The following is a 20,589-nucleotide window of genomic DNA, read 5'->3' on the forward strand; positions in this document are numbered from 1 at the left end:
GGTCTAGTCTTCGATTGCGTGTTTAAGCTTCGTCTATTTCAAGCTTCCTATAAATTTCATCAAGAAGTATGCCGAAACAAATCACGTGTCAAATACGATACAGAGGAAAAGACCTGCTTCCTATATCCGCGTTTCAAAGGATTATCTCCAGACAAAAATAGCAGCGTCTTTCAGCTTTGCCGAAGCAGTAGCAATAACGAAACTCAAACCTGAGTTATGTGTTCAGAAAGAGAGAGTAAATAACTTATCACTACATTTTGTATTGTTTGTTTAAATCTTCCCATTGATGTTTAGGAATGCGACTGATCAGTCTCTTATTGGCACATGTTCATTATGTGCGGATTGCCCTAAGTCACAAGCATTATAAGCAGGTATATCCATCTTAAGAGTTCCAAATTGAACGAAACTCACGTCCTGGATTGTACTACTAGCCACCATCCATCTTTGCTTATAAGCTTATCACTACGTTGGTAAATCATAGTTTTCTGTTATTGTTATTATTAGTATTTTAGTAATGATTTTGTTATGTGGTCTTCCCCAAACTAATTCTTATTTTATATATACTAAAATCATCCTTTCATTCATCTGTTTTTCAGTTCACTTCAATTTCCAAACATATGTAAACTCTTCAAGTCCTGTTTAACTATTATGTAACCCACCTTATCAGTTTCTTATTCTAGACAATTATCAAGTCATAACCAAATGTCTTTCACATTTATTTTCAAGTGATTTGAATATTGCATAAATTCCACACAACTTCTATAATTATCACACAATTTATCTTATCTGTTTCTGGACGTCATTTGATCAGTGCCTCACTTTCCCCGTTGTTTTTGAATTCCATCACCAAATGACCTCACCTATTCTATATATATATATATATATATATATATATATATATATATATATATATATATATATATATATATATATATATATCAATGTTACATTTTATTACATAGATGGTTGTAAGCAGCTGATGAGAAACCACGAAATATAATGAATTTATGTTATTCTGCTTTAATTTTAGTTTTAACTAACCTTAATCAATAGCACGACATTGTTTAACATAAAAATCCTTACAATATATAACTCTACTCCTGCTCATTCAGTAATTACACAACTGATGTACATGTTTCATATTACACTGCATAATACTGATTTGTTCCATATATAATTTTATAAATTGTGGGAAGTCATTAAACAGAGAAATAGGACATTAAGATAAAGAAAAATGAGATGTAAATTAAATATTAATTTTTGTGTAAATAACTTGACAAAAACAATTTTTGTAACATCAAAGATAGTGATTGCTCGAGTAGTATGCGAATAGCAGTAGTGTATATATACACTTAGTAATGTTCACTTTTACGCATTATTTTAATAGTTGAGATCATGAGTCAATTAAGGCTAGACCATCATGGAAAACCTGGAAACACTGGACGGCCATTTCGTCCTACCGTGGGATTCCTCAGCAGTATGCATCCACGACCTATCAGTCTCGCGCGCGAGCTCTTAACCTCTAGACCACTGAGTCGGCATCCAACGGTGTTAATGTCTAACCTCAACTAACCCACGAAATTGAGCGACATATCCACCACTGTCTTCACATTAGTTGGCATTTTTTTATTTCTCGACCTCTAGATGGTCCAACTAAATTATTGGTTTGTATGAGGTTTGGCAGATTATTTGTAATAAACTAATTTTTCATATCAGCTGTAAGTAATAACTTGACTTAATATTAGCTGCGCCTGAATGTTTGACTACTGTGTAATAAATAAGTAGAAAATAACAATCATGATTATTTAATTTCAAAGTAACCTGGATGATAAGGTCATTTTTTGTAATAAAATATGATAAAAGAAGGTTTTTCTTATTTATTTGGGTATCCTTTAACGATTTATCATTTTAAAGTTGTCTCGACAGTTCTCAGACAGGTTTTATTACTGAAATGTCATGTCAGACGAAAACATCCTATCACACTGGTATAAGAGATCACGTGTTATAAGGAAACACCTCAGATCACATTTGTACATGAATTATTAATGTCTCGAATGGGGTTCGAACCCTAGATACCCATATTTCAAGCAAGACTTTGAGACCAATCGGGTTGTCAATGCCTATTTGTGAGATAATAATCAACATTATTTAAGAAGATAGTATTTTACTTTGAAGCACCACAACTCAACACATGTACAGGTTTATAGAATACATATAAACAGATAAATGGATTAATTATACAACATTAAATAAATGATAATAACTTTGAAAAAAGGTAAACCCATGATAATAATAAACTAAATTTGGATTGAAAAATTGTCCTCTCCTATGACTCTTCAAGTGTGCTGTGACATTTAATGACATATATGGAAGAATTAAATTATTTCTGATGTATAAATTCGCTCCAGATAATCATCTAAAGATCTATCGAAATAATGCTTATATAAAAAGCCACCACTGTTCATGGCAATTTACTTCAGTAATCTTTGGATGGATCGTAATTCATAATTTATAGTTCTGAAAAATATGCTGTCAGAGAATGATTAGATTTGAACCACTGGAATCACGATTCTCTGTGAGACTTCAGGACTTTATATTAGATTCTCTGAGTAGTCTTCAGAGAGTATTGCTTAATAAAATCAAATTGGTTTGAAAGAGCTATTTGCTTTTCTTTGGTTGCCCATAGGTTTCTAATTGGGATTTCAAAACTACAAAAATATAGTAACATTACAATATTCAATTCTTTTCTCATCATTGAATAAACCTTTGATGAAAATAGCTTTAAGCTACCATACAGTATATTTATTTAGTTCATAGTAAAATAAAAAGACATCCTAATAAAATAGTTGGTCACCTATAGTATACAGTATTTTAGCACAAATAATTACCTTCCGATCTGGATTACATTCCTGCATTGGTTGTTTTGACTGTGAGAAGTAATATTCGAATCTAGATAGTTCAATTTTGTCTACTTGAGTTTCGTAAGCTAACGACTTTTTCAATTTTAAGAATAAAGACGATAATTCACTGGTAATTACTTGATTCGGAATATGATTAGTGGATTACACTAGAAGCCTATTTCTTGCCAATAAAATAACCTTGTAATACAACAAGTTTAGTCCATATTTCAATCAAACCAATGATACATTTTCACGAAACGTGTTTTTTCTACAAATTTTCTTTTAATTACCGGATTTTTGAATGGTTTGAAGTCAAAATAATGCTTGAGGAATAAAAAAGGAAAATTATAATTCACGAGAAAATACATTCAGTTCGTTTTACCCCTTTCCTATTTTGTGAGATCAGTATGTTTTTTAGTGAATTGTATTCAATCTTTCAATACTGTATTTTTTCCGAAACCACCATTCATATAAATCTATTTTTTCCCTACACATTCACAATGTTTGTGTGCAAAAGTATGTGCACACGTTTTACAAACACAGCATGTGTACACTTTGTGCCTATAACGTATCTATCTGAATGTTTTTAATATGCATACGATTATGTGTATACACCTATATAAAAATGCTTAGTATACACAACTGTTGAAGGAAAAAGTTCCCATAAACTGTAAATTCACAAATAATGCACATTTTCATAAACACATATACATTACTACTGTCCACTATCGAAATCGGAGCAGTTTGATGTTTTAACAAACAGTTTATCATTCTTTAGAAAAGAAATTTCAACCAGTAAACAACCATATACAGATTTGTTATATATAAATAGATAAATCAAGAAAATTAAAATTATTCAGTAATATCGACAGTGGTAAGAATTACATAACATTATTAGTGTTAGTAACAAACAACATGTCTGAATCTTTTTATCCGATACTTGACTCTTCCTATAGACGAGAAGAATGTGCCATCCATTTAGAATGTCATTTTAACTCAGATGACAGGATCACAGCAGGTAAGTACACATATTCTTTATACTGTATATACATGTTTTTTCAAAAATTATACTATTAGGTAAATTTACTCCTGTAAATAATAGCTGTGTAGAAAAAATGTTGTTGTTAATGACATGTTTCACGTGTTTATTTCTTGTATCTTTCTAATAAGGATAATAATCAGTATAACTGAACATTGATAACTGAGATAAATTTAGGGCGCAGTTTTAAATATATACATGGATTATATGAACATTTAAATTTGAGAATCGAAAGTACAAACGGATCTATCACATTTTAATATGGTCAGTAATAAGCTTTACATAAATTTTCTGAATGTAGGAAATCATTTCATATGTTTAAAAAATAAGTGAGTTAAAAATTTTTTGAAATCTGGAACACTGGATTGTAAGAAATATAAGGATTTTTATCAATCTCGAATTCATATAGTACTCATCTAAAATAAGTATCTAAGCTCTTCGATATTGAATAGACTAGTTTAGAAATGCTACAGAGATTAGTTAATTGGCTTATTCGACCATAAATTACTGTAAAAGGGTTATTATGAACCCTTAAAATATTAGAGACATGGTCTGATAATGACAAGTAGAATAAATACGTCGGTTAGCAGCTTCATTGTTTAGTTCATTAACGTCCAGTCAAAGATATTGCAAAATAGAAAAGCATTCTTTTTCGAATTGTTTATTGAACTAATTTACTGATCATTTCAACTAAAGGATTATCAAGTTACTACCCAGTTTAAACACTTATTTATCCGTTGTTGATTACTAATGACGGGAACATTTCAAGAAAGTTTTAAAAGTTTTCATTTTAATATACCACAAAGAGATGGTGAAAGTAAGCAAATAAACAAATCATCAAGATCCCAGATGTTTAATGATTAACTCTCCAACTGCAGGCAAACATGGAGAACAAAAATAATAGAGGCTTTTATAATGTATGAAGTATAGATGAGTTTGAATAACATACATGAGAGTTTGTTTGATGGATTAACGTAAAGGTTACATAAAGCACTTGATTTTCATTGGCTTTTATCGAAATAGATTACTTTTTATCATAAACAGGCACAACATTTTAAGCTTCATCCTATTAAGCTGAACACTAAGAACTACTGTTTACGGAACACTAGAATAAAACAATGTGTTCTTCAAAGTTATCTTTAATCACAAGCTTAACCCGCAATGATTAGTGCACAGAGCAGGTTCGGTTAAAACGTTCTGATTAGCTTTATTAATATCTTAGCAAGAAGTGACTTAAATGAAGTTCTAAGTAACTCATCAAATTGCTGTTTGCTTGCCTTTATTTTTTAATCGGGTTTTAATAAATAAATTTATTCATAGAATAGTTATGTGTCAATATTTTCCATTCAAGTGCTTAACAAAACAGGTTTGTACTCCTAAGAAAGCTTGAGTTTCCTCATTATCACAAGTTACTTGCCTTCAGAACTGCCAAGAATGATTAGAGATAAATCAGTTGTGTGTTATTCAAATTTAAAAAAAAAATTCTAATGTCTTGTCAGTTAGCCTAGTAATCGTACTTCCATTATGATTTGCAAAATTAGTTTGGTTCTCAAAATCTGACTAGTCATTGTTTGGCGATTGACACATTCAAAAAGGGCATTACGTAATCATAGGAAAGGTTAGATTTCACAAAAAATTCCAATGAGCGTTGTATTTGCTTATAGTTGTTTTATCACTCACCTATTCAGTTATTTCTCTCCATTCACACTGTCCAATAATTTGAAAAATATTTAAAATGTACTTTACATATACAGGTGAAAATTTTTCTGATCAAATTCTACCACCAAGTTTATCGACAACATCAACAAATGGTAAACTACGACCGTATGCTATTTGTGCACCAACTCAAATTAATTCAATTACACAAAAATTTTATACCGATACATCTAAACAACCTTCAAATATTATATTTGATTCATCGGCCAGACTACCAACAACAGGAACAAGAGCGACCAGAACAACATCGATTAGTACCTGTGATAACACAAATACTAATTGCAACAATACTAACAATCAGAGTACAAATTATTCACACTGTATCACTACAAATCCTATGCTCAGATCTGCAAATTATGATATGTCGAGATTTACATTACCTATAGATAAAAATAATAAATCATTCAAATTAAATGATGACACGTCAGATTTCCTAGTGAATAATACATTCAATTCAAATAATCCTGTGCTCAATAACACCAATAATCATCATATTAGTACACTTAATTCAACTGTTAATTGTAATTCCAGGGATAAAGTAAAAAAACGCCGTAATCGAACTACTTTTACAAGTCATCAACTCAATGAGATGGAAAGAATATTTCAGGTGATTAATTTTTCAATGTCACCATTTTTCTAACAAGCTTGTTTAATTGCTAATAAAAAAGTTAGTTAAATTATGCAGTAAGACCTTTTCATTGATAGGTCACTTAAATTTTAAAGAATTTGTTATATGAAATAGTTCTAATACTCATATGTGGAAAATTTAGTGTTCTTGCGAAAAATGTATTGTATTCTTAATTTGATTGTCTTAATAATCTATTCTCAAGAAAACTAAATTACGTTGTCTTATAATAATAACAACAGAATATTAATAAATTGCTTATATTACTTATCAATTAGTTTGTAGATTTACTGTTCAGTTAACTCGGATACGTACGTGCAATCATAGGGTTAGTTAGTTTCGTTGTACAACTTCTGTCTAGTATATTCACGGTCTAAAGCCTGGCTTCAAAACCAATGTTTGAAAAACTAAAAGGTATCATTAACTGCCACATATTACGTTTTGACCTATTGTTTAGTACCTAAATACTGAACAGTACTTTATTCCATTTCACAAATGCATGATATATATATCATGTAGATTGATATAGTGAGTTACACTAATGTATCATTTGTAAACATTCAAAAAGCATTTTCAAAGAATATTTCACAGAAAGGAAGTGTTTCGAAATGTGCATGATTCAGTAGATTTCCTTAACATCTTTTATAAACTTGACTTACAGGAACTGAATTGTAATTAGATGCTACAATTAAGTAATTAAGATCTGGATGCTCCAATTAAAAGAGTTTATGAATGTTGATTTCGAGAAAATTATTTAACTAATTTACTCGTAGTTAAAATAAGTGATACATTCATCATAAGATAATACAAAAGCAGTATAATATTTTGAGTAGATGATTGCACAGGGTAGTTCTGTAACTGCAGTGATTTACTGAGTATTAATTAAATGGTGTAATTTTATTAGATACTAGGCTTGCATTTATATATCATCACTTTAATTATAGCAGAACATGTCTCAAAGTATTATAAACGTATAGATATCTAGGATATAATGTATACATATAAACTATCATACACTTGCATAGACTTCACAGCTTTATATAGTGATGCTTACTTTTGATTAAAAGCTTTCAAGCATAAAATTTGTAAAGGTAACATTTTCCTCCACATGTACAGAACTGTATTTTCACAATCAAAAACGTCTGGTTGAAAAACAGAAATTGATGTTTTATACCAGTTCATTAGTCAGAAATTTGCCTCCTTATTATTTTTACCGAATTAAATATTTTATCCGTCTGATTTATATTGATTTTCATTTGAATGGTTTAGATATTCCACTCTTTTTTCTTGATATTTCTGTTTAATCATCTGTGATAAAAAGTAATCAAGCGGAAACTTTTGTAATATAAATTAAAAGTACAACAGTCTTTGATCTTATAATGAATTTAGTATTATTAATAAAGAATATATTTTATCAGAATGAGTTTTGTGGAGATTTTAGGAAATTTCACAGGTTGAAATCATGAGTCGGTTGAAGTTAGACCACCATTGAAAACCTGGAAGCACTGGACGGCCGTTTCGTCCTAGTATGGGACTCCTCAGCATATATATTTCACCATTAAATGGTTAAAATGATAATATTGATGAACCACTGTATTTTCAAAAGGGAAATACAAGTAATATTTATACAATAAGTCATTATCTGATCTACTAAATGAATTATAAAGTAAATAATTGACTCCAAAGAAAGCGATGACATACTAAATTATATAAAACAAAGTTTTCTTCATTTAAACAATGTTTCATGTCAAATAAATTTTCATCAGAAAGGGGATTTTGGGGAAATTGAAGTAATTTAATGGTTGAATTCAAGAGTCGATTAAGGCTAGACCACCATGGAAAACCTGGAAGCTTTGAATGGCTGTTTCGTCCTAATATGGGACTCTCCAGCAGTGCGCATCCACGGTCGACTAATGAATTCAACTATTAAATTACTATAATATCCACAAAACCCCTTTTTGATTATAATCATCATATGCTCACTAGTGATGGTCTTTAAGTGGTATTTCCTGGAGTTCTAGTGAGAAGCAGTGATCAGTGGAGTTCAACTGGGTCTGTTGTGAGATAGTAACTCACTGAAGACAATGGTGGTCGGTGGCGCCATTTCGTGGTTTAGTTGAAGTTAGACATTAACACCGTCGGATGCCGGCTCAGTGGTGTGGAGGTTAAGCGTTCGCGCACGAGACTGATAGGTCATGGGTTGGAATCTCGCGAGGTGGGATCGTGGATGCACACTGCTTGGAAGTCCCGTACAAGGACGAATCAGTCGTCCAATGCTTCCAGTTTTTCTATGGTGGTCTAGCTTTAATTGACTCATCAGTTCGACTAATAAATAAGTTTTTCTTAATGTGAAAATTAAGACTAGGTACACTCCACTTCATGTAGACCCAAAAGTAATGTTCAACTAAAAGTAGATTTGTGATTAGTTTACAGATGAGGTGTTCGTGAATTAGTAGACGGTATTTTACTCAGTTACCTTATAGATTCATAAAGGATAACAAAAAAAGAAACCAATAGCCAACAGCTTGGGAAGTAGACATAATGTATTTATTTGTAGTAAGAAAAAGAATGATCAACAACACGAAAATTTCTAAACTTGGCTAGGGAAAAATTCCGATATAAAATTTCGAAATAATTGATAATTCATAACCATCTTTTAAAATGCGTATAAAAACACATACTTACAGATTCTAACCTGCATCATAGATTTTAAGATTGGTCAATATAAGTTAATTAACACTAAAAGCTAGACAATCGCTACGTTAGTTACAATTTATTAATAAATTAATACAAACAATGTTTAATGCTTAGAAAAATATTGATGTTTACTGTGAACTACAACTGTTTCATAAACTACACTCGGTCTTAGAAATAAGCTATGATAGGTAGTCTAGCTGATAGTTGTTGATTTTGGCAACATATAAATAAAACTGGATCTTTATAATGAATAGATCTTCGGATTTCCAGTTGTAGAAACCCAAATATTTACATGCACTTGGACTGTAAATTCGTTTACCGTATATATAAATAGATTAAAATCAAGTTTGTAACACCTACATTATCACAAAAAGTGAATGGCAATATGGCCATAACATTAAAAAAGAGGTTGAGGAAAGACAACAGATCATGTGAAGGCTTCTAATTTTTGGATTTTATAAAACTAGTAAGACCTATACCTGTATTTACATCTTAACATTTTTTAATATTCGTTGATTATTGAGTTAGAATATTAAGACACATCTCAGACGTGATTTAAGAAAACGTTTTAATCAAGTTAGAGTATAACTGAGTTTGCTCAATCTTACTATAACCTCCTGTCTCACTGACTGTTCACAACATAAAGGTAGAAAATTACCGGGTTTGTAGATAACTGTATTCAGTCAAAACTAATCTCTTATAATGTAGTGATTACTTTGTTAGCCTATGAATAAATCTTTGATCATTAAAGTTTAATTTGTACATTAGGTCTTAGATACATAATGTGTTAGAAGTGTTACATATGAAATATTCAGTAATGTCTACGATTATTATTATTGATTAAATTTCTAGTTAACTGTAAAACTATTTATCCAATGTATTCAGTGTAAAAAGAATTTTTTAAAACCTCTTTGAAAATATTTTAATCTTTTCCGATACTTATAAGCAATATGTATTTAAGTATCTTTGTGTTACAGACCAGAGGTACTTTTATGACTGTGAAATTGTATATTGAATTGAATGTACAGTATGTACTTAATATTATTTATTTAAATAGTAAAGTAATAATAATAATCCTCATTTCTGCAGCAATTTGGAAGACTCTCCCGGTCTCCCACATTGTAAGGGCGTTCCGTGTACCTAAATAAATAGTTGTTCTGGTTGTCAGAAGGGGCATCGACCTCGTGACTTCAGAAAGAACTCGGCTTTCATCATGAGGTGTCATAACTTTTCTAAATGAAGACCTTTTGACTCTCAGGGAAAAGTTTAAAAGGTTTGAATAATTTTTTCTGGTTAGCGTTTTTATAACAAGTTAGTTTTCTACGGGATGGGATCGCTAACCCCATGCCCAACCCTCCTCCTTTAGCCGGGCTTGGGACCGGCAATAACCCCCGGAGGGACTCAAGGCGGAGTTAATAAACTGTATTAATTGATTACAATGTATTTTGAAGACATGTTTAACTTTAAAATATAAATTACTTTGCAATGCAAAGTAAAAATTTTCAGTAAATTACAAAGACCTTATGATCAAATGATATATTGAAAGTTCCCAACTTTTAATTAAAACAAAGCTATTCAAGTGAGGTTCCGAAGACAAATAAATGGATAGTTTTTCACATTTTAATAAGTTCGAAGCTTTTAGCGTCATGAATTAATCCATTATTCCTTGACAAGTATATTTATGACGCTAAAATCACTAATTCAGTTACACACTTGCAAGCAGAATGATTAGAGATAATAAGCTGATGGATTCCTAATAGTTATCAAATATGATTTACTGAAACCTCCATACACATCTAATTAATCTAAATGGTTGTTCATGCTTCAGATTTTTTCCATATACTGTAATAACCAAATTTTGCAAATTTGTTCCGCAATTTATCTAGTAAATATTTTCTAGATCTTAGACTTTTCTCAACTCATAAAGACAATTGTTACTGTTATTATAATTTTGAATCTGTCTATTGTCAAATAATTTTAAGTTTAGGTTTTATATTCAAGATAAGTTTCTGACAGTTTAAAACCGTTTTATTGACTTGCAAGAATTTGGATCTTATTTAAGAGCAGAGTACACTAACTGGTCAATGGGTAGTATTTAACGTATGCTTAAATATCATTAACGTTGATAATGAAATATAGATCACTTGAATTTCTCCATCATGTCACTCATCCTTTTAACTGCTTCAAAACATCTCATAGTTATCCTGTTTTAGTAAATATTATGATTGATACTTAGAATTACATATGCATGGGTTCATGTAAGAAAACCAACGAATTCAGAGTGGGTTAATTTCAAAAGATTTTCATAAAAGAAAAATAACTACAAATAAGAACGGATCCCCGTCAAGTATATCGATAAGACAGATCATGCTTCTATGGGAACCATTAGAAAAAACTATTTAGTATTAACAATACTAATTATTAATAGTTATGTTTATCCTATAGTCTTTATGATGAAATGCATTATGATCCTTAGTTATAAAGATAATTTCCAAGTTTTTCAATCATTATTGTCTCGTGTCTTATTTGTGTTAGTTTTCAATTTTCCTGTTGTTCTCACTTCAGAAATCCTATTCTACTATGCACTAATATTTTGCATTTGAAATGAAATAAACATTTATTTTTAGCTTCTTGGAACTATGTTATATTGCGTAATGACTGAAGCGTTTAGAAATGGCAGTAGGTTTGATTCACTAGGAATTAGTCAGTAGTGAATTCATTATGTTTATAATAATAAGAATCGAATATTATATTGATATGCAATTGATTGCATTATTTCATGAAGCTATTTGTGTTTAACTATTTAAAAACATGATATCACATAGCTTCTATATTTTGTAATAGTAATTAATTATTTAAGAATTAAAATAATGAATTTGTATGCTGATATACCTGTCCCATAGATACAAATACTGTTAACGTTTTGAACAGATTTTCGATTGTATGGTAAGATCTATTTACTTAAAGATTATTAACCTTGATTACCGGTTAAATTATTATAGAATTTTGTGAGTGTTTTCTTTTGTAATATGATACTCATATAGATAAATCTTTTATGAAACAAATTATATCACAAGCATCTGTCTGTAATACTTTACTCTTCAACTATAAGCAATGAATTTATTATTAAGCGGTCATTATATTTCAGATGTTTGTAGAAAACAGTGTTATACATTTAGTTGTGATAATGAATCATGTTAAAACCATGGATACATAAATGTATATTTAATAATTGAATTCATGAGCCAATTGATGCTAGACTGCTATGGAAAACCTGGAAGAGTTCCATGCTAGGATTAAACGGCCGTCCAGTGCTTCCAGGTTTTCCGTGGTGGTCTAGCTTCAATTGACTCATGAATTCAATTGTTAAATAAATGTATATATTTTGTGCAGATATATCACAAAATAGATGATAGTTTTTATTTCAATATAAACGACTGTACACAACACGATCTTTAGTGTTATTCATTTATGAAATACAATGTTATCAAGAAAGCAAAATTTTTAAGCTGAACTGTAATACTTGGGAGTTAACTAATATGAAAATATCCATAGAATATTTATGAAAAAAAGGAATTTTCAGGCATGCATTTTTCGTGGACAATTTCTTCTTCAGACCATACAGTTATATATCCGTAATTGTTGTATTACATTAAACGAAATATTATAGTTTGGATAAAGATTTCCAGGTTGCCAACTTTTAGGAAGCCACTACACTAGTGAGCACAGTTTTAAACAGTTATTCTGTTGTTTACTTCTGTATTTTACACGTGATCACATTAGAAAGGATACAAACGTCACGTTTCATCAAGAACCAGGAAGAGCAAATATTTTGAACCACTGGACTTATAGTTACCGGATCTATGGGTTCGAAGCCATAAGGGTTTGCGGGTGACTCTTTTCAGGAATTTCGAATTAAGTAGAAACAATCGTAAAATTCACCCATGTTTTAATGGTCGCGTGACGAAAACGATTTATTTATATGCATGTGTACACTTTTCATGGTCAGTTAATCTTACATATATTATTAACTAGATATTACCAATATGTTTCTAGTAAATGTAGTAAAATAAATGTGGTTTATTCATCAGATTAATGCAACCTATAAAATGAGAGTATCAAAACTCATATCTAATGTAAACATGCCGAAATTCGACAGGCTTTCTTTTGTCAAATGATAGAATTTTTGTATAAAATTATTAAGCTTTAAGCTAAATGTTTATCACAATGATTATTACATCAAAGATTTGTACAAAGTTTTATACTTTATCATTTATTCATAATTTGATGTTTATACTTCACTTTTTCTTGATGATTGCCTGTAAACAGTTTGCATGATATAATGCCAAATCTTGTCTTTAACTGAAATTCACTTAAGGACCCTTAAAACCATACAAACTTTGAATAACTAACCATATAGTCATATTTAGCTAACTTTGAATGTTCTAGTAAAGACCAGTAGTTTTTAAAATTCTTGAAATTGAATAAGAGACAATTACCTAGCAAGGACACTGAATAGAGACCATGTTACGTCACAAAGTGAAGTTGGAAAATATAGATCGTTAAATCCTTCTTTCAGTTAAAAATTTTCGTTTATGTTCAGAAAATTAAATATTATGGTTTCATTTGCATGTGCGGTCGTGGATATGCACTTTTAGGATACTGAATACAACAGTATAAAAGGTATTCAATACTTTCTGACATCTGCAAATCTGATGATCAAAAGTACTTTTCTAGTTTTATTCAGTGGGACCCAATTATAGAAAACGAACTACTAAATTCACACTTATTATGTAATTAGATGTTGTTATTATAAAAGACATTGTGGGGAATAGATTTATGCTTAGGTGAAATATAGGAATATCGTTTGATAAGCTATTATTTTAATTCCCTAAAATCATTGTCGTTAGCACATTTTTTAATATGTATCCTCGATTAACAAAACACCAATCAAAACAGAACCCGATGCATCACTCGCATGTTCAGTGGTAAACGATATTTTGTTTCACTTTATAATAAGTCTGTTATTATAACTATTTTTCAACAAGTTGGCTACTGTAATAACTTTAAATAGAAGATTCAGAAAACACGTCATTAAAATCTTTCATGAGATAAGTTGATAATGATAACTTCCAGAAACCAGTTGCCATTAAATCTCATATGTATGTTGATTATAGAACATCCACAGATGAAGTAAGGCTATTATTTTCTGAAATACGATAGACCGTTAACCATGAAAAGATTGTTTTCAAATAATCTGTCCATGTACTAACTGGGATATCCAATATGAAGTCATTATTGTTATATTTAGAATGAAAGAAAAGCCTAATAATTTATCTTCAATTATAAGATAATTGATACCAGTTTTGATGAAAGTTTATACTTTTTACGGCGTAGTGAATGGTAGCAATGAGTGATAGCAAATTTTATGATCAGTAAGAAGATAAGGTTTATAGTTCAAGATAAATGAGGTTAAGATTGTCAGTTGTTGAAATCATTTTCAATAGTTTATCGCTTAATGTTTTCACACCACAGTGCAAGCTGTTTTAGATAGCAGTCCTAGCTAGATTATAAATGTGGAACATCAATGGAATTCAGAAGTAAATGTTACTATAAATCACTGACGTAATATTTACGTGGCAAAACATTTTTGATATTACTGTAAGCTTTCTATGATTGTCAATCGAAAATGGTACTTACTAAGTATGAAACATAGTTTAAGTGCTTAGCTACTTTGGTGACTGAAAAAATTACAGGTTAGTATTATTGACTGATAACAGTTGATGGAATAAAGATAATACATACCTAACGAAACTCTCGCTCTATCCTATCCAAGTTTGACTAATGTCGAGATTTGAAATTATAGAGTTAGATCCGATAAGTGGTTGAGGTAAATCGAATAATACGTATCTATTACTATATAGTTTGCAATGATATTGATTCGGGATACACTTAACTTCTTTTAGAAACGATATAATTGAAATAACATTTCCTGTGACTGTTTTGGTTACTAGTTTAAGTCAAACATTTCATCGTTTAACACAAACGGATCAAACCTATAAATAGCTAGCCTTTACATATAACTTAATTTATTATTTCCCAATTGTCTGAAGCTTTTATAGTTGGAGTCATAATCAAGAATAATTTTCAAGAACAGTTGCTGAAACACTTTTACTATCATATACTGTATACAAGTATTATTTTGTCAAACAGTCGCTAACTGTTGTACTAAAAAACACCTGAAGTTTTAAATGATAACACCTAGAACAAAGAAGCTTTTATTTATTTCAATGGTTAAGATCATGAATCAGTTGAAGCTAGGCCACCATGGAAAACCTGGAAGCACTGGACGGCCGTTTCGTCCTATTGTGGAACTCCTCAGCAGTGCGCATTCATGACCTCGCCTCCTGCAAGATTATTAAATTACTGACTATTTTCAAACCAATTTGATGTTATTTAGTTTTATTCCTAAATTTAAGTTGCGCTTATTCTGCAGCTGTCGTAATACTTTTCTAAAACTTTAAATTCAGTTTATTAAGTTCATTAGACTAGTGTAACACTTAGAAACCTCTTTACATCTATTGACTGATAAGTTAAGATGGATAAGAGATTTAATTGATCTAACAGGATGTAATAAATAGTAGTAGTTTAATAAATTTACTTCGTTTATATTTTCTTGTATAGCTCATGAATAATATTCAAAGAAATGTAAAAGAATCAAATGGTCAATATTGATGATTTATTTAAAATTTAGTAATATGATGAAAGGATGGATGACTTACCAAAAACTTCTTGCTGCTTTTTATGAGATGTACAAGTTTGAACACTTATCAATCAGTATTCTTATTCATGTTAGTTCTTGAGTCGTTTCATCGTAAACAAATAAATAAGAAGAAAATCTTAATTCGTCCTTCAAAATTACCACTAATCACATATTTTAACAATTCAAGAAGATAAGAAGTACGAATTCGGACATGCAGATTCAGTTAATATTTTCATTTTAGCAATCTTTGATCGATCATTAGAGTTAGTTTACGTACCCTGGTGGTTTGTAGAGATTAACTGATCACTGATTGGTGACCAATATGATGTTTGTCTAATCATTTAATGTTGATCGAATTCTAGGGATTAAGTTGACATTTGGCTACTAGATTGAGTGGCTCGATGACGTGTGCACTATCTTGAGGTCCTAGGGAGTTGTAGGACAAAATATATATGACAGTAGTCATCACTCGGTTATCAGTCAGTTGTAAATATTCTAGTCCTGTAGGAGGTCTCTTGCAGACCGAATAGATGAGTGGTAAGGTCTCAGATTGTGCAATTAGTAGAGTTGGTTCTGTGTGGACAGTAAGTGACAGTATAACAAGATATCTTGACGATGAGTGTTAGCCGACATAAAACCTAGGTTCAAGGTTTCCTAACGATCTCTTACAACCACATAATTTCTCAAGGGTGACTAGTTTTTATTTATATATCTATTTTTGTTACAAAATAATAATGGGTAAGGAACCATTGGCAATCAAGTGCCATTATACAGTTTTACCGTCTTGGATTGGAATATATAAGCAGCTTATCCCTATGTCGACATAAATGGTCGAAACATTGACAGTTAGGTCTTGAATTAAGCATGTTTGCTTAGACTACTGAGTTGGAACTCCACTTTAGTCAGTCTATAATATAATGAGGTAAACATAGGTGATTCACGTCTAACTCGTGACGTAGATGTACTTCACCAATCATAAATTCTCCGAAACGTTTTGAAAGTTCATAATAAAATTTTAGAGTGTGCAGCCATACTTATGAAACGGTTATAAGCCTCAAACTACAACGAAACTAATATTTACTACCTCATGGACTTTGCTAGTTTTCTCAGCTGATGTCAAGTGGACTGGAACACTTTTCTTACAAATTTAAATTACGAATGAATATTATGAGCAAAATCGGGAATCGGGAACTTTACCAACTATATTGATTCTTTGTTTTGCTATATGATTACTTAATTTGGAAAAAATAGAAATAACGTGTTAAATAGGAAAAGGCAACCGATCAGGAGTTTTATTAATTACAACAATAAATTGGTTTTACCATAAAACCATTTTGATAACTATTTCAAAAAATAGATTTGTAAACGATTTTTAACTACAGAGATCCCAATAGTCAGTGGCTATAATGATAACATTTTTAACTTAGAAAAAATAGAACTGATGATAATCACTCATTTGTAACATCCTACGCTAAGATAGCTCAGAAGCGAACGGAAATAAATACAAGATTGGATACAAGATCATCATTCATTGTGGCTAATGTGACATATTTAGACTAATAAATCGTGATTTTGAGCTCTATATTCCAAAATGTATTTCCATAGTGACAATACGCTTATTTTTTCAGTCGTACAGATGACTTACTGACTTAATACTGTCTTGGTAAGTTTAGAAACCACATCTTTAGACCCGAACTTCCAAGCATCCATTTCAATGACTAATATGTTTAAGATTATCATTAATATGTGCGCAATAGAAACTACTTTAAAGAAAAAGTTCGTACAAATCATTCAACTTTAACAGAAAGAATGAGTTGATAAATAAATAAAAAACTCTACAATGAATATTATCAAATACATAAGACAAATGCAAATCTATGTGGTTTGAACTTATTTTTCTGTCATTGTGCTTTATATTCACTGAATTATATTTTAGTACATTGTGAGTGTAAATAAGATAGACATCTGTGAAAAAAAAATCACTTCCATACACAAAATGCTTGATAAAATAGTTTTGTTTTTTTTCTATCAGTAGTTTTAATAAACTGGTTTAACTCAAAGTTACTCTCACAAAATAACAGTTAACAGAATTGATCAGCATCATTCTCAAAAGTCGATAGTCTGACTCTTAGTTGATTTTATCTGTCCAAGTAACCTAGAAACTTTAAAAAATAATAAATGAAACTGAGTCCGTATACTGTAGCGAGATGGTTGAACATTTGCTATATTCTAGCACCGTAATTCCACAAAACGGTTAGGCAGTCATCATATATTATCACCATTGTATAATGAATACAAAAGGCATTAAAAATATTTTTCTCTGAGATTTATAACTAAAATCAGGAAATATGATACAATGGATTTCAAATTACTAAGTAAATAGTAAGTTGGATGTGAGGATAACCAATATTTCTCACAGTTCAATTAAGTGAGATATCTGGCATTTTTGATCATTTTTCCACATATTGAGTGTATCACACCTTCATATAAGAGCATAATTTTCACTGTAGACCTTATCTCAGTCATGTAAAGCTATCTAAATATTATTTCCTATGAACACGCGACTTTAACGTATCTCAACTTTCTAGATGTAAAAAGAAAATAAAGTAAAAGTTAAAAAAATAGATGGATTGTGGCTAGCGATGCAATCCTATTCAGGACTCACTGGCTACATGTACCTGCATCCCACAGTGGACGGTGACCTTGAGACTCAAACACAGTATCAGTTGCTTCAAACGCAATCGCGTTATTCACAGACCTACTAAGTTCAGTTAGCCACTAGTTCGTGTAATGCAATGAAGTCCATTTCATATTGCGTTGGTTGTTTGAATCTTCCCATTGATGTTTAGCACTGAGATTGATCAGTCTCTTATTGACATATGTGTATCCTGTACAAATTGTATCGATATTGCTTTAAGTCACAAGCATTCTGAACAAATACAGATGGTGGCTATCTGACGAACCGGAAGTGGGACTAAATGCGCGTCATGGATTCCACTGCTAGCCACCATCCATTATTGTTTAGAATGCTTGTGACTTAATGCGGTATCGAGGCAATCCGTATACGATACACATATACCAATAAGAGACTGATCAATTGCAGTTCTCATCAATGGGCAGATTCAGGCAAATAATACAAAATGAAGTAAAAGTTAGAGATTTAAATGAAATCTCCAGTGAAAATTACTCTTTTATATGTGACATTTACCCACTGGATTAACGGGAAAATACTGGATACTGTACATATGTTGAACATTAGGAGGTATGTGTTCTGTGGATTCACGTAAATTGACTACTAAAATATATGGACATCTTAAACTCAATATTATATTTAATTAAATATTTTCAGTGATGAAGAAATTTCAATTAAGATATTACAGTTGAACAGTCTCATTTTATTTTTCGACTGCTGTGAATCTAATAGTTGAATTCATGAATCAATTAAAGCTAGATCGCTATAGAAGACCTGAAAGCACTGAACGGCCGCTCCATCCTAGCATGGAACTCTTCAAAATTGCGTATCAACGATCCCACCCCACGGAATCCGAACCCAGGACCTATTAGTCTGGCGCGCGAACGCTTAACCTCTAGAACACTGAGCCGGCATCCAACGTTGTTAATGTCTAACCTCAACCAATTCACGAAATTGTGCCACCGTCCATCATTGTCTTCAGTGAGCTACTATCTCACAACAGACCCATTTAAATCTGTTTTTTTATAATTCAAAATGAAAACTACATATAAATATCATCTATTTATGCGAGCATAACATTAACACTGTGCGCATATAGATGTTTAATTAGTGACTAAGTTGAAATAATACACCAACATATTAATTATTTCATTATTTATTGTATTATACTGGAAACATTAATGTACAATCATAAATAACACTATAATCTTATAAATGTTCCATAATGAATTAGCTTTTGTTTCATTATTAACATCATTTACAAGGGAAGTAAATATGATATTACTACCCATTTTATAACAGAAAAGAAAAAGAAGGATATAAACATCTTAAAAATTACTCAATTAGTTAATAAATCAAACCTTTACGTACATCTCAATTATGAAATGGTAAATTCAATTAAGTTATAATTAACTGTTTGAATTGGCCTATTAATTCAACACTGTAGTATTAAATAAAAATAATCAATCTGGCGATCTAGTTATAAATGTACACATTGTCAAATGTTTGTTGAAACCACATTTATTCATTTTGACAATGAACAAAATCCTCTTAATTTATGCACCTTTTTTAAAAAACGAATTGGTCGTTACAATATAACGAGTACGATTAATTGTATATTAGATTGACACACAGTTTGTGTAAAAGAAAAAATGAATGGTTACGTATACGGATGGATAAAATTTCAGGTATTTTTAATGGTAAAATGGAAACTTTAAATGATTTATGGTCAATGGTGTAAACAAATAAAACTGTATAGCTGCATTATAATAGGTAATTGTTATTTGTTCATGGATTGGTTGAGGTTAGACATTAACACCATTGGATGCCGGCTCAGTAGTCCAGTAGGTTAAGCGTTCGTGCATGAGACTGAATGCCCTGGGTTCGAAGCTCGCGAGCGTATTCATCGATGGGCACTACTGAGGAGTCCCACAATGGGACGAAACGGCTGTCCAGTGCTTCCAGGTTTTCCATGGTGGCCCAGCTTCAATTGATCCATGATATCAACTATTAATATTTGTTATATGTTAACAAATTTAAAGAAATATATTTTTTTAATGTACCACCTAGTTATGAATCGAAAAACCAAAATTATCCTAATACATTTATTTAATGATTATAGATGTTTTTGGAGTAATCTGAACTTTTAAAATGATT

At 30.8% G+C, this 20,589-nt stretch overlaps 1 protein-coding gene across 2 annotated transcripts in view; it reads left to right on the forward strand.

Moving 5' to 3' along the window:
- Positions 1–3,815: 3,815 nt before the first annotated feature.
- Positions 3,816–20,589, forward strand: part of MS3_00007601 (uncharacterized protein) — a gene marked incomplete at both ends in the record, with an annotated part of 35,698 nt that continues 18,924 nt past the window's right edge. For both annotated transcript variants that reach the window (XM_051215915.1, XM_012942165.2), the window contains 2 exons: positions 3,816–3,918; positions 5,694–6,262. In XM_051215915.1, coding sequence (XP_051066460.1) covers positions 3,816–3,918; positions 5,694–6,262 — 672 coding nt within the window. The remainder of the gene's footprint in view (positions 3,919–5,693; positions 6,263–20,589) is intronic.

This window comes from Schistosoma haematobium, chromosome 4 (genome assembly GCF_000699445.3).
Source record: "Schistosoma haematobium chromosome 4, whole genome shotgun sequence".
NCBI lineage: Eukaryota > Metazoa > Platyhelminthes > Trematoda > Strigeidida > Schistosomatidae > Schistosoma > Schistosoma haematobium.